The sequence below is a fragment of the Lingula anatina genome, chromosome 1 (genome assembly GCF_051362555.1).
Source record: "Lingula anatina isolate TDL-2025a chromosome 1, LinAna3.0, whole genome shotgun sequence".
Lineage (NCBI taxonomy): Eukaryota > Metazoa > Brachiopoda > Lingulata > Lingulida > Lingulidae > Lingula > Lingula anatina.
Window position 1 is genome coordinate 33,550,216 of NC_141767.1, and position 15,386 is coordinate 33,565,601.

Here is a 15,386-nt window from a genome sequence, read left to right on the forward strand (position 1 = left end):
TGACCAGAAAGAAATTATAAGACAGTGCACGCATTGCTACTACCTTTTAACTTCATTTAGAAATAATAATTTATGAAAATGTTACTTTTATGATAAGAAAGAGGGAAAGCCAAGAAAATATTTCCTCTTAGGTGTCCCCTTTTTCTACTAAATGGACTGATCCAAAAAGCGGATGTTGAATAGAGGGCAGCAGAGACTTCAAGATAAGCTTATTGTCCCATAGAAACCAGCGCAAACAACATGGCGGACAGTGCTTTACATGTCTTTCAAATTTCGGATAAGAACTCACTTGGATTCTGGCCTGTTTTGATTGATGTTTATCATTTGTAGAAGGTAGGGGTTAAATAAGTGAACTTAAAGCCTTGAACAGTAACTCGTATGAGCATTACTTACAACATGTAATGTAAGTAAATGTATGTCGAATGTTTACAATTTCAACAGGGTTATGGGAGTCCTTGTTGCTTTAACGAATGGTCTTTATGGATCCTCCCACCTGTAATAGATTACTTACTTATGGTGACACAGACAGGTCCTCTTTGTCGGACTATAGACTTTTTGATTTTCAACACATAGATTTGGTTCTTTAATAGATTTTAGATATATACAGGTGTACATGTATGCATCTACTGAGTAATGTGTTTGAAATACATGTACGTGTGATACAACAGCTTGTTGCCAGGTATGAATAGATGGCATTTTCTAGGATTTAAGTCATAGCATGAACATCCATGTATAAGGATTCCTGTATATCATCTCTGATACATGTATGTGTTGCTTTTCTAATGCATGAAAGCTATGGGTGGTTATAACTGTAAAAGGATGAACAGCTTGCACATTCACCATGATGCTGAAACTTTTAAAACTTTATCTTACCTCTCACCTCCTCCATCCTCATGCTGCTGTAAAGGCAACCAGTTTATTTTTCTGTTGACAGAATAATCAACCCCATTATATTTAAGTTAACTAGGAGTCTGTAGTTTTAGGGAGTCTCAGTAATACATATATAACCATGTTTTTACCCATCATGATTACTTAAACACAGATCACATATCACAATTTCTTAAATTGCAATTTTCCATTAGTATTACAGATTTTCAAAATGGCAGATAAACTGGGAGGTCCACCAGTGCTCTTTCCTTGTGCATCAAGGGTACAAGTGCCTCACGTTGGTGCTGATGAACGTGAATACACTGTCAGGACTTCATCACAACTCAGCAGCCAAGATGGACCTCTAGCCAGAGGTCCTGGAATAGTGTACAGTTCCACTCAGAAAGACTCCAGTGATTTGAATGCACATTATTTGAAGAAGATCAGCACAGGGCTCTCCTTCAGCGAAGATGTGGTACAAGATAGGTGATGAACAAACTGATTTGCTTGGTATTCTAATCTGCACAATATAATGCCAATGACATTTCAATTATTATTGATATATTTCATACCCATGGCAAAAACAACATAGCACTTGCACCTCATCTATCTAAACTAAATCTGTTGGAGTAATAATGGGTAGAAGTCTTGTTATGGGTTGGAGAAAATATGTTATGTAAGTTGATTGAATCAAACTTAAAAGCAAAAGGTTATTTTTATTTTTTTTTTAAATAGTTAAAATACACCTGGCCAGATATGTGCTCATAATTTGATAGATAATTTATTAATAAATAATCTTATTGTTTCAGGTGTTTTCATGCATTGCCTTATGATAGCAAGTATCTACAAGATGCCTTAAAGTTGCCAAATTTCCTGCATTTACCTAAGAAAACCTCTCAGGCCATGGGAAGGTTTTACCTCAGAGGCTCAGATAAGAAACACCAACCATGCCACCTGAAAAGCACTGGGCCACATTATCTGAAAGTAAGATAACCAATTTTTTAAAATTCTTCTCAAATTTTGATATATTTTCTGCTAGATGTATGCTGCTTTTGTGTAGTCATGTAGTGTACATATGACAGTCCCAAAAGAACCCCCCTTTTTGCTGAGAAAAGGTCCGTTCTTGGTAAATCTAATCTAGGTAAACAAAGGTTTTATGACTAAAGGTCCACATTTTCAAAAAAGAACCCACCTTTTGCAATTGCTGGCTATGGGCCTGTATGATTATTATGTTTCTTAACATACTATATTCAGTAAGTCTCTGATGTGTTATTGATTTCTTAATGGAATATTTGATGCCTATTGATAATTATTTTTTAGCCTTTAAAAAGAAGAATAATGAAAAAGGCATTAGAAATGTCTAAGCAAGAGGAGGATCTATTGCAAAAAATACAAAAAGAAGAGGATATGGTGGACGAGGATCAAGAGGACGATTTAACAGACGGACGCCAAATCTCCACATCAGCAAGTGGGGTATTTTTAACTGAAGCATCACCTAGCAGCCCAACTAAAAGCAAAGTAAAATCTTTTAAAACTGGACCAACAGAGAGAAAGTCTAAAGAATTAGACCAAGAGGAAGAGGATGAACTGGATGGCGGAAAAGCTGCTGGTAAATTTTCGAAAAAACTGAGAGCAGATTGGGACTCGCATCTTATCAGTAAATTGAGTAAAAGAACAGCCCAGTGGATTGTGCATCAGAAGATGCTGCCAGATGAACACCAGAAAGACCTGGAACACCTTTTGTCGGCCAAATATGGAAAACCGTCCACCACAGAACTGGTGCCTGATGATGCTAGTGAGACGAGTTTTTCAATGTTCAAAAAGAGAGAGTTGGAAACACCCAAGAAAAAGTTCAGGAGGCAGGAAGAAATGTAAGGAGACAGTTCATTTTTGTTAACTTTCTTTTTGGTGCAACACGTAGTTTTGAGGCCATTTTTTTCATATCAAATTTGATATAGTGATGTTAATGATTGGCTTTAGTTTCCTTTACTTGGCTCCAAGTTAACCTTCCCCTATCAGTTGCTTTTTTATTTATTAATATTGGTAATTAAGTAGTAACTGGAAGCGATTAAATATTTCACGGTTTGTTCACTTAGTGATAAGCAGTTTCCATTAGATGTATACGTGACAGGACACATGCTCAGCTGTCACCTTGATTGTTTAATGAACCTAAAAACCACAAAAAATGACCTTAAAATTATGTGCTTGTCTACCATAATGCAAAACAAACCAGACCAAATCAGAAGTCATTTATGGCAATTTTTTTTAAATTTGTTTAAATTTTTTTAACTGATTTTAATTTTTTTTTTTCATTATGGTAGCCTTCTATGGTATTCTCAAGTAGTTTTCTCATTTTTTATGTTCATTAACTGATCAAGGTGACAGCCAAGCACAGTGTGCTATATGAAGTCAATATAAATAAGGACCATATTGTGGATTGCATAGAATATATATATATATAAATTGAGAGATCATTATTGTTACTGTCATTATTATTTTTAAATATTATTTAGTATTTTCCACCAATGCACCCCCCCCCAAAAAAAATTATTAGTGCTTGGCAAGATTGTAGTTGAATCTTAAATAAACCAGTTGCAATATAGATTGAACTGCTCTTTATTACAATAAAATATAATATTAACATCAAATTTCGTAGCAGAAGTATTAAGATGTTTTCCATATATTTTACACCTCCTCGCCCCCCAAAAAAGAAAAAAAATGAAATATTTTATTGAAATCATAAAAACTACTTTAAAAAAATAACATATTAATGATGATGACAAATGCCTTATTTCAGATTACTGGATCGTGCCACTCAGACTCCAGGTTTTGATGACAGTGATGAGGAGTCCCTGGATCTCACCACTGTCCCATACTCTGATAGAAATAAAGCCACATTTTATCGACAGCCAGCTGGACTTAGAAGAGAAAGGAAGCACCAGGCGAGAGCTCAAGCAGGTGAAGTAGATTGCATTGCATGAAGTTTCTTCCCAGATTACGCTACAGGTTTAAACTGGAAAGTAACGAAATTATTAATTCAGTATGATGCCAATATATCCTTTGCAGAATTTATATCAGTAGAGCCAGGTGTGCATATATTCTGCAAAAATCAGGACGTAGCTTAAAAATCACAGCTTTTATGATGAGTCACTGAAGTGTGGAATCAGTGCTAATTGTGCTGGTTTTCACTGGCTTGTGCTGGTTCGTTGTGGTTCGTGTTGGTTTGACTTTTCATAAATTATTCAGTTGTGTTTGGTGATTCAGGACAAAGTGATTGATTTGGCATTTTTCTTGATGCATCAAGACCTTCCTTGACAATTTTGATTTACCAACAAGACACCTTTGGTAATGGGTGAGAAACAGAAACCTTTGGCAAAATATCAAGCACCGCATCAGTGATGGCACATGAAGAAGAAGAAATGTGCATTAAAAGCATTGCTTTAAATGATGGAGCGATGTAATATGTCTGATTTGCCTCTTTTATGATGGGTGGACTAATTAGTGATCTAGGATCTGTTCCTGTACAAAAACTGAGATAACTGAAATATTGTTTGGTTGCATCACCTGTTTGTCATTATATTGCTTGCTTACTGGAATATGTAATCAATCAAGTGTAGATTCTACCTACTCATATACAGCATCTGAGATCCAACGCCCACCGCAACCCACCCATTACTTATTTTCACATGGTTTAATTTCCTGTCGAAAGGTGAATTCATGATGTGCATGTGCAATTTCCCGTTAAATGTAGATTTCAGTGACATTAAATATATATGTGTGTCTGTGTGTGTGCGTGCATGCGTGCGTGTGTGCGTGTGGCCTTAACTGGCCAAATATCAATCAACCTACTGTACATGTATTTTATCATCATCATCATCATCATCATCATCATCATGAACCTATATATTGTGTTTGTCAAGTTACTTTACTAATGTGATCATGTAGTACACGATATGGAGGAGATATAAATATATGTGTGCATGACTTTGTCTCACAAAATGTACATGTTTCCCTTTTCTGTTTTACTAAGTTGGTTTATTGACGGAAATGGGTAAGATGACATGAAGTATATAATTATTTCTGCTTTTGTTGTTATAGATTCTCTGAAATGAAGAAAATGTTCTACTGGTTGCTGTAAACTTTTAGATATTTCCTCTCTGAAAATTGGTCATTTAGATTAGCAAGAAAAAATCTAGATCACAAAATGTCAATCTTGTGACTACTCATGGTCCAGAAAGTTTGCTTACTGTGGTTATTCCAGGCTTTTCTTTGTCAATTCTAATTCCTCTTTTAAAACGTAAGAAAAATGCTCATGTAAACTGTGCAGTTGTGTCCATTTCCGTGCCACTATTATTAGTGTACCAGTTTGTGTTGTATGTAATGCCCACAAAGCAGCTACTTTTATTACAATTATTGTTTTCAATTTAAAAAAACAATCCTTTATATTTAAGAAAAGTTATATGTTGTGACACCCAAGATTGTTATATGTATATATTATACATGTATGCTTATATGTACTGAGGCTCTATGTAATAGAGAAAAAAAGTTTTAGATGTACAATACTTCATATGGTACATGGAGTATTTCTATTTCCAATTGTGCTTGTTGTGAACGAGAGATGTTGTGCATTGGTTGTGACTATTTGTGAGAAGGACCTGCAAAGTACTAATGTCAGTATCAGACACGCAGAGTAGTAGCTTATTTCAACCAGCTTCGAATAGGTTGTGCAGATATGTCATTATATTTTGAATTATCTAAAATATTTTACTTTACAATATGGTGATTTTTTTTTTTTTTTTTTTGGTTTTGCTGTACCAAAATTTGTGTAGGTATTGATAGAAATCATTTAAATTTTACCTCTTTGAAGAAAGTTATGCTTACTTTATTTTTTTTAATTCCAAAATTTGGCATGTTTTATTTGTTGCATGAAATATACAGCCACAAATACCCCCTTGGTAATATATATTTCATATTATTTTAATTTTTTTTTTCTAATTTTTTAGCCATCAACAGAACTGCAGGAAACATTGAGGTTATCCCCAGGAAATCTCTCCCGCCACCCACCTTGAATGACTTCATGAATCCCCACTGTGGAGAAAAGATGTTCATGACAGACAACATGTTCCAGCAGGAGTGGCTTACAGGTGGGCAAAACTTGACATAGACAGGTTGAATCAAGCTTCAAATTTGCTTGACACATACAAAAGGTTAAAAAAGGACACACCCTCTTAGAAAATTCAGATGTATCTGAAAAAAAAGGATGCTCTTGAAATATTTATTTGTTCTTTAAATGAAGTAATTTATATTTAATTTGTAGCTCTGTTGGTGTACACATTTGTAGGTTATGAACAAATTGATGTTTACCTTTGTTTATAAATGTATGAAAATATATTTTTCTTGTGTACATACATGCATCCATTAGTAAGTTTAGAGTTCTAAGATTAAGGTCAGAATTTTAAGTGCTACTGCTGTAACAAAACTTTTTTTGAACATCCAGGAACTAAGCAGGTACATCAGGTGTTTGGCGACAAAAGCAAAATTGTCCTGGAAAATCTGAACAGGTACAGGAAAGTTTTGCAGAGAAAATATCCAGACGACCCAGAATCCTGGTTCCCAGAAACAGATGAGGAGAGACAAAAGCGTCTCAAGGAAGCCAAGAAGAGCAAGAAGATCACCAAGGGTTTACACAGGTGGAAGGACCTACCCGAACCTATTGATGTAAATAGTTATGAGCTATAGTTCTTAGTTAAAAGATGGAATATTGTATTAAAATACATGTTGAACTTAATCTTTTTTTCAAATTTATTTTTCCACCAGTTGTGAGACTAATAAGGTGATTTTATAGATTTTTATTTCAAATTAATATCATGGTACTTTAAATGAGCTAAAAAGAAATTATATTGAATCTAGGTAAACTTTTGTCAATACAGTGAATAGATGCATTTTTGAATCATCAGAATTTGTTATCATTGCGCTTTTTTAAAATTGCAGGACACTGCTGAGTTGCTGAACTTAAAACAGCCTGGAGCTGACTTAGAAGACGACAATCTTCCAGATCCAACAAAACTACGGAAGATCAAGAAAGGGAATTTGTCTCTTTTGAGAATTGGTAAGCATACACCAAGTATAATCTAATTTATTTTTTTCAAATCTTCTTACTATTTTATAAAGACAAATGATTCATGTCAAAACTCAATCATTTGAAGCCATAGAATGACCAGACTTCTAAATAAAAGACTGAATAAATCCCTGTCCACTAAGGCATTTCTAAACATTGCTAGCTTTCCCATTTGTGGACACAAATAATACCAGTAACTTTTAATAGTAATAGTGCACTATTATTTGTCTGTCTCACTATAAAACTGATGAGTCGTATCTTTTTTCCTTAGTCGATGACTGGAAGCATCGCTGGAACCTGAATGACCGGTATGCAGACAGCACCCCTGATGACCTCATAGTGGACATGCAGGACTTACACCCACATGTGCGCCTAAAGGCTATAACCACCATTGCTAAGGCAGCAGAGTACAGACCTCCCCCAGAGCCAGGGATACAGATTCACTCACATGTAGAGGAGGAGGATCACGTCAGCACGCTGCCTGAGAAATTGTTTGTGGCTTTGGAGTGTCTGCTTCAAGATACAAACCAGCACGTCCGCAGGGCAGCTGCTATCACACTGTTTTCTCTGAATAGGCCACATCCTGAGGTAGGGATTCTGTTGTGTAGTTTAAAGTGACTTAGAACTGGATGGAAATATAATGAAATATATAATGAAATATATACAAAGCTATTAAATAAAAGTTAAAACATTCTCTTACAAAGTTTAACAGTTTTTCAGATTTGGTTTTCTTTTTTTTTGCATCAGATTAGTATGGGTTTCAAAATGATCTTCTGCTTTATTTTCTTAGAATTCTGAAAACCACTCCTTTACTTCTAGGGAGAAAAGATTTTGAGGGAAACTCTGAGGAAAGAGAAGTCTGTGGACCGCTGGGCCGCTGCCCAGTGTTTGGCCCACTTTGGTGTGTGTGACTCTGAGGTGGTGGGTGAGCTGGTTCACCAGCTGATGACACAGGAGGATCTGATCAGCCATGAGAGATGTGCTCATCTTCTAGCCAGGCTCAGTGTTAACTCTGTAAGAGCTGTAGAATATCTTTAAATTATTGAAAATTTTAAAAATCAGTAGCAGGTAGAAACAAGAAATAAATGTATTTTTTAAATGGCATCATGATACCTGAAGCAATTAGCTGTTAACTTCTTTCAAGTTATCAGTAAATTCCTGTATGTTAAGAGAATATGTGTTTTTGTATTGTGTACAAGAAACACATTTTGCATGTGTTCACATGAATATTTTATTTTTTATATTATACCTACTGTACATTGCATATGATTAGAGAGCCATTCATTCTATTTCAGACATTGCCCTACTCCATGCTGGCAGAACAGTTGAACAGCAGTAGCTGGAGACACAGGGTGATGGCCTGCAAGGTCATGGTCAAACTGTATGGGAAAATTAACAGGGTATGCTATAACACAGCAAAAACAGATATGACTTTCTTTATATGTCCGTGGGCAGATCCAGAGATATTTTCTGACAGTCTTCCAAATGATCATTGTTAATTCATCCTCCATTTTTGACCGTCTTCCAACAGAAAAAATAGATGCCTGTCAGTGTAAACTTGAAAAATTCTGACCATCTTCTGGAAGACCCAGAAGATGGCTTCCATCTGCCCCTGATGTAGCTCCTGACTTTTGTTTCAAATGTGTAATCGATATTGGTTTTTATTTTGAAGTAATAACAAAATACAAATAAAACTAGATGTCTCCTTTCTGGGGTCATTTTATTTCTCAGATAGACAATGGATTTTTAACAGTCCCTTATAAATTGACTATAAGTTGATTCCAATTATTATATAGGATATAGCTCAGAAGTTAACCTGTCTGATGTGGAATGACTGGCACAGTGAGGTGCGTAAAGCGGCGGCCCAGACCCTGGGGAAGAGCGGCCATGGCAAGGATATTCATGACCAACTCAGGGAGAGGTTAACCAGCAGTGATGCAAACATCAGAGTTGATGCCATTGTCAAAGTGGGCTACCTCAGTAAGAAACTCTTCTTTAAATCTTGTGTTATATTTTACACATAGGAATAGACTGGAAAACATTTGGATTTTTTATAAAAATAAAATTGATTCAACTTTGTATTAGGTATTGATTTTGCGGTGTCTTTCCTGCCATTAAAAACAAATTTTACAAAAGTTACTAGCATCAAATAACTTCAAATTACTGCCAAAGCAATTGGGATTTTGAAAGTGAAAAAAAATCAGTTTCTGATCAGTAATAATGTCTATTTTTACTTGCAGAAATTATGACTTCCAAGTTGCTTCCATCATTCCTGAAGTGTTTTGATGATGACTACATCGCGGCTAAGATTGCTGCATGCCAAGCAGCCGGGATGCTTCAGATTGAGGAGCCTGATGTGATAGACAAGCTAGTCTACTTGGCTACATATGAGAGAGTCTGGAAGATAAAAGCTCATGCCATTAAAGGTAACAAATGCACAATAGTATAAAGTTAAAGCTGTTTTTTTTTGTGAAAACAGCTGTGATTTATTTTCAGTTGCTTATGACTTGAATCCATACTTTTTATGCTGTAGATACCATCACAATAACAGAAAAAAATTTTTGCCCTGAAAATTTAACAAATTTACTATCATTTTAATATCCATTTTCTAGTGTGAAGCATATATTTTTTAATTTATTAAAAATTCAGCAATGGGAAGGATTGGTAAAGAGACGGAGGAAGTAAGAGATTGTGTCATCTGGGCATTTCGTTTCGAGGACCAGGCAGGCGTGCGTGCCGAGGCATGCCACACAATTGTTGCACTGAACATGAATGATGAAGAAGTCACTCAGATACTGCAGGACAAGTTTCTTGTTGAGCCAGACCCTATGGTTAAGAAGTAAGTAAATCTGTTTTATTATTTTTTTTAGTGTTCTGTTCACACAATAGGGAGCAGCAGCAGTCAGTGCTTATCTAAATGTATTTGAGATGAAGCATCACTATTTTTAGTGCTGTATCATTTTTCAAAGTCAATTTCTGTAATTTGTCAAGTTTAAATATTGAATGCCATAAAATGTTCTATGTAGAATGAGTTTTTCTACTTCTACTGCTACAGTGCTTAATTGATTACAAGTATTTTTTAAAGGGAATCCATATTATGATATATGAGACTTCATGAAATTCTGATTCCCATCAATTACATATACACATGTGGGAATTAAAAAAAAAAGAATATTTTGAAAGAAAAAGCACTGCTCAGTTTTTGTGTGACAAGTTTACTTAGAGCACAAAATGATCATAATCAGCTGTGTCCTGACAAAATATCAAAACGAGGACACAATCTGCAGCAAATTGACCACCTATTTTTCCAAGTATCTTACATCTTTAACATTTGCATACCTCTTTGATGTGGTCATACAAACATGCGAGCTCACACATGTGCTACCATATGTGTATATCATTTGTCACATAACAGAAGTTTTAAAAAGTTTTGATTTAGACATTCTCAGAGTTGATTTAACATTATTGCTTTAGTATGGTTTAAACCTTGTTTTAAAATAAGTTTTTTAATTCATTTTTTATATCTTTTTTTTAACATGGGAAATCATATTTTAACTATCTTTCTTAAAACTTGATTTTTAGTAGGTTTAAATTGATTTTAATTCATATTTTACATCTTTTTTTTAAATGTGGGAAAACATATTTTAGCCAGCCATGTTTTAACTTGATTTTAGGTAGGTTGAAACTGATATGAAAAAGTAGCCCTAAGTCAAAGAGTGCAGCCTGCAATTATGATGATATAAAAATATATCTTTTCCTTTGATGTTTTGTAGACAGATTGCCCAGGCGCTGGCAACATTCGGCATCAGTGCCACGGAGGAGACAGACATGGTGCTGCAGATTAAGAATGAGGTGCGCAAGCTGTGTACCAAGAGCAACATCTGTGCCCAGATCACGGTCAATGAGGCCATCGATGATAAAGAGTATAACCTGGCACGCATGTTGTACCGCCCTGGACCTGCTGAGGTGAGTTCCCCACAACATTTGACCAACAACTCCCCCCCCACCCCCCCATTACACCTATACACAAACAAACATACACCATCTGCATTTAAAAATTGGTCTACGTGTGACATATAAATATTACTTTGACATCTAAATATTAGTGGTCAGAAGTTTTCTCGTTTCCCCACACTGATTTGTCCCACATCCCCCCACCCCCCCATTTTACACTATATCTGGTTGATAAAAAATCATTCTTCCTTTGAAATTATAGGTCCTCCATGTATTACACCGTGACTAGTGACTCAGTCTTTATTTATTAATAATGCAGCAGTTAATCAGTGACTTCAAATAAGAATTTACACATTAATGGAGCATCTTAATTTTTCTTTCCTGTTACCTGAAATGAGAGCTTGGGGGCACTGTGTATGACTCACAGTCCCAGGTATTCAATTACTATTGTCTCTATTGTTATGTAGAAAAAGGGAGAGAAAAAACAAGATTGTTTGGTAGCTAACACTGAGAGTTACATATTATTGTCACTTTATGAGAATTTATTATTGTTCAGTGCGGAAATTACATGGCACCATCACGCAAGCATTCTTCCTTGTCATTCAGGCATTCTTTTGTCAATCCCCTTTTTAGAAAGGTGTGACAGTTGCTGCTATTATTGCTGTTCTCAGATCCCTAAAGGCACATCTTAACTCGCTTCCTAATACTTCGTGTATGCCAGAACTTCTTGAGGAGAGAAACTTACACGTCTTACAACATTCTCAACTTGTCCATTCTATCCACTATGTTGACATGTAGGGATAGAACTTTGCTCTTTAACCTCAGGCTGTTGTAACCATATTAGTATATCTATATATATATGTCTTCATCTACACACACTGCTGGTATATGTATGCATGTATGTATATGTATATATTTTGCCTTTTATTCCAATGTGAAATCAGATAGTTAAACTGAAATATATTTTATGAATTTCCTTGACAATATATTACATGACTGAATATCATGAGAAATACTGCACGATCATCCTCAGTTTACCCAGAAAGACATGGAGACCCAAGTAACTGGCCAGTAATTAAGAACTCAGTCATTTGATAGCAAACATTCTACTGGTACAACATCAAAGCTAAGTGTGGGGACCATTCAAGCTTTGATTCTTATGTAGGAATATTTTTTAAGGAAAAAAAAATTTGGTGGGAAAAATCCCAGATAGGATACCTTTATATACTATATGTACAGTATGCAGTGTATACTAGGTATCATGCAAAGATACAGAGCAAAGCTCTTCAAAATTTTGTCTCGCCCCCTTCCCCTGATTTAGCCATAGTAAATCCTGTATCCATGAGTACCTTTGACGGTCAGTGTTAGAGCTGTCCAGTGTCCAGTTGGCTGTTATAGTTAAGGCAGGTGTGACCACTACATGTATGTAATAGTATCCCTTGGTCTGTTGGTGGACTGTGGCTGCAGGTGCGGTGATTAAGTGCCATGCAAATTGAATGACAGCAATAATTTTTCACTTCTATAGAAAATCTAATTGCCATCAATTAATATCCTTCTTTTTAAAAGATATTAGTTCACATGGACTGAAAACCTGGCTTTCAACATAAGAAGTGCCCTACTTTATTGATTTCAGTAAAGACATGTGGAATAATCAGCTTCAGGGAAGCCACAGGGAGAATTCACCTTTTGTTCTTCTCCAGATTAGTTTTATTTCCAATTCATTGAATGTAAAGTTGTTATTATTATGACTCACATTATGTATGAGTATGTGTGTACCAAGTGCTGCATGTTTGACCTGGTGGCAAGAAAGATCCTGACATTGTCTGTGTATGTTCTGCCGTGTTCACAGCAGGACTTAATTAGACTCAGAAAAAAAATGATATTATCAAATGACCAGATTACAAAGTGACCCAGAAAAAAAACTCGGGTTGACGAAAAAGACATGCTAAACAGTCTGGTCTTCTGACACTGTCTGAATCAAGTCCAATTTAGCTCTGATGTGAACAGGGCTCTAGTATATTACATGTGTTCTGTTCCATGACTCACCCAGGCATGAAAGTACTGATGATATACTTGTCCAGTCCTGACTGTCAATATCAAATGTTAGCTTTCACATCTGATTCATTAAAACCTATTGTCTGCTACATGTTTGTGTGACCACAATAATTTTTCCCTCGAAGATGTGTTGGTCAAAACCAAATGTCGTCCAGTGTTTAAGTTGTTTGTCCCCCATTTTACCTGCTTGAACAAACAAATGATGGTTATTTTTCACTTTAACAAATGTTATTGAGATTTGTTTAGCATATGAAAGAACTTTTGCTGCAGGAACTTATATTTAAGATCATTATACCATGTACCACCAAATGTATTTACTTTGTGGTCCTAGTTTTCATTTAGTGAATACAGTTTATATGAGACTGTAAATTTTATTTGACCATTACTGAGGTTCTTTTTGATATTATTTTCATAGCATACAAGTAGCTAATACTTTCAATTAAGAAAACCCTTTGATGAAAACAATGATAATTTTGAAACAATTTTTCTCACATTGATAAATGATTATTGATTTTTATCAATTTTTTCCATTGTTCCAATTATTACTGGAAAATCATATGAACACAATATTTTTATTTTCTTCTTCAAGGAGTTGGCTCTTGAGCAGAAGATGCGCAGTGTCACCAACACCCCAGCTCCTCCAGAGGTCAAGGTCACATCAAGGACACCTTCTCCGGTCAGCAATGTCAGGGAGCAGAACATGTTCACCCCAACTGCAGATGATGAACTTGAGAGGATACTGGAGGGGGATGAGGAGGAGGAAGAAGATGAGGATGAAGAGACTTCAACCATAAAAACAGGCACTGAGGAGCTTTCACAGTCGAGAGGCTCGAAACGTCGCAGCAAGCCAGGATCTCTGGTTTCCCAAGCTCTCTCCAATGTCTCTGATGAGGAGACGTCTGAGGAAAGTGAGGAAGATTGGGAGGGTGAAGAGGAGAAGGAAGAAGAACATGTCACCTCAAAATCACGGGCGTCTGGCACATCCCGTGGCCCAAGCAGAGTGAGTAATGCCACAAAGGACACAAACCCAGCGATAGGAGACTCTGAGGAGGTGGCCAAAACACCACTTCTCAAACGCATCGAGGCAGCCATTGAAGGGCGCTCATCATCCAGTCGCTCCAAGCGCTCAACCAGATCCAGTGTGAAATCACAGAAGAGCAGTGCCAAATCTAAATCCAGTAATAAAGACTCCATCAGAGATCAGGTGGTTGAGAAAGAACTATCCGACAGGGTGTCATACATAGAGGTGACATCAGAAATGGAGGGCATGGCCAGTGAGGAGGATGAAAGGACAGTATTAGGGAGTGATATCGTTACGGGTACCCAGAAATCTATGTCATCCACCCAAGGTGACAACAGACTGCAGGACTTTGATGATGAAACTTATAACCATGAACAGGACAGTCAAATGATTCTGGACATTCTGAGGAAAAGATACCCAGAGTCCACTCCGTCCATATCGGAGACCCCTAGTGTGGTATCCTCATATCACCGATGGGATGAGGAAGTCCCAGTAGAGAAACCAGTCCATGCCTCACCATCACTGGCTCCAACCATCCTCATCCAGGCAGCATCCTCAGAGCACCTGTATGATTTCAGTGATCAGGGAAGTGCCCATGGTCATGAGGAAAACGGTCATGGGGAAAATGGTCATGAAACAAGTGGTCATGAAACTGCTGATCATGAAACAGATAAGACCACTGTTCATGAACCAGATGAGCATGACAGCAGAATCCCAACACAACAAGTAGCTAATCTGGAAGATGAAAAGTCAGAAACTACTGATAACGCCCAAAACCTGTCAGATCCCAATGTTGGAGGTGAATCACCACCAGAGAGTAATTGAAATGCCAAATAACACCAGTGAACAGTGCAGATATCACTATTAAGTTAATATATCAAGACAGTAATGGAGATAGGACTAAGAGAAGGATGAATAGTACATCTCAGAAAATTCATAACAGTTATAGCTTACAGTCAGTATTTTATATATATATATATATGACTAACTTGCCTGAAAATTTTATCTTCTTACCTACTTGTTCATATTTATTGAACACTGCATACATTAAAGTGACAATATTTGCATTTTTATTATAACTGAAATATGAGATTTCACTTTTTTAACCTGCTGAGCAGGAAGAACACTTTCCGTTTATTTGAGGTGCCTTGCCAAGGAGGCAGGAACCTTTCCCTGGAAGATGGATTGAGTTCATCATTTCAGATGTTTACATTTTGGATTCAGTATACTATGATATTAATCAAATTAAACGTGTTTTTGAACATATTAACATATTGTCTAAAATGGTAACTTCATTCCAAATGTGATAAAGAAGTATTTTTCTAAAGTGTAATTTTGTAGAAAATTTAACATTATAATAAAATAACATCA

The 15,386-nt window shown here is 36.2% G+C and overlaps 1 protein-coding gene across 2 annotated transcripts; it reads left to right on the forward strand.

Moving 5' to 3' along the window:
* The first annotated feature begins 159 nt into the window (after positions 1 to 159).
* Positions 160 to 15,386, forward strand: LOC106159979 (uncharacterized). Of its 2 annotated transcripts, none has more exons than XM_013536466.3 (16): positions 160 to 333; positions 1,083 to 1,353; positions 1,677 to 1,851; positions 2,188 to 2,738; positions 3,665 to 3,825; positions 5,871 to 6,011; positions 6,365 to 6,585; positions 6,859 to 6,976; positions 7,257 to 7,573; positions 7,805 to 7,999; positions 8,281 to 8,385; positions 8,782 to 8,965; positions 9,226 to 9,411; positions 9,635 to 9,824; positions 10,759 to 10,951; positions 13,584 to 15,385. In XM_013536466.3, exons 2-16 carry the CDS (start codon positions 1,100 to 1,102, stop codon positions 14,838 to 14,840), a joined length of 4,248 nt encoding a protein of 1,415 aa, XP_013391920.3. In that variant the 5' UTR covers positions 160 to 333; positions 1,083 to 1,099; the 3' UTR covers positions 14,841 to 15,385. The 2 variants fall into 2 exon arrangements, with proteins under 2 accessions (XP_013391920.3, XP_023932144.2); XM_024076376.2 differs by having other exon boundaries at positions 214 to 333; positions 1,091 to 1,353; positions 13,584 to 15,386.

Coding starts and splice junctions, on each gene's coding strand:
- LOC106159979 (XM_013536466.3), top strand. CDS start 1,100: ATGGCAGATAAACTGGGAGGTCCACCAGTGCTCTTTCCTTGTGCATCA. Junction 1,852..2,187: donor CTGGGCCACATTATCTGAAA/GTAAGATAACCA, acceptor ATTATTTTTTAG/CCTTTAAAAAGAAGAATAAT. Junction 3,826..5,870: donor CCAGGCGAGAGCTCAAGCAG/GTGAAGTAGATT, acceptor CTAATTTTTTAG/CCATCAACAGAACTGCAGGA.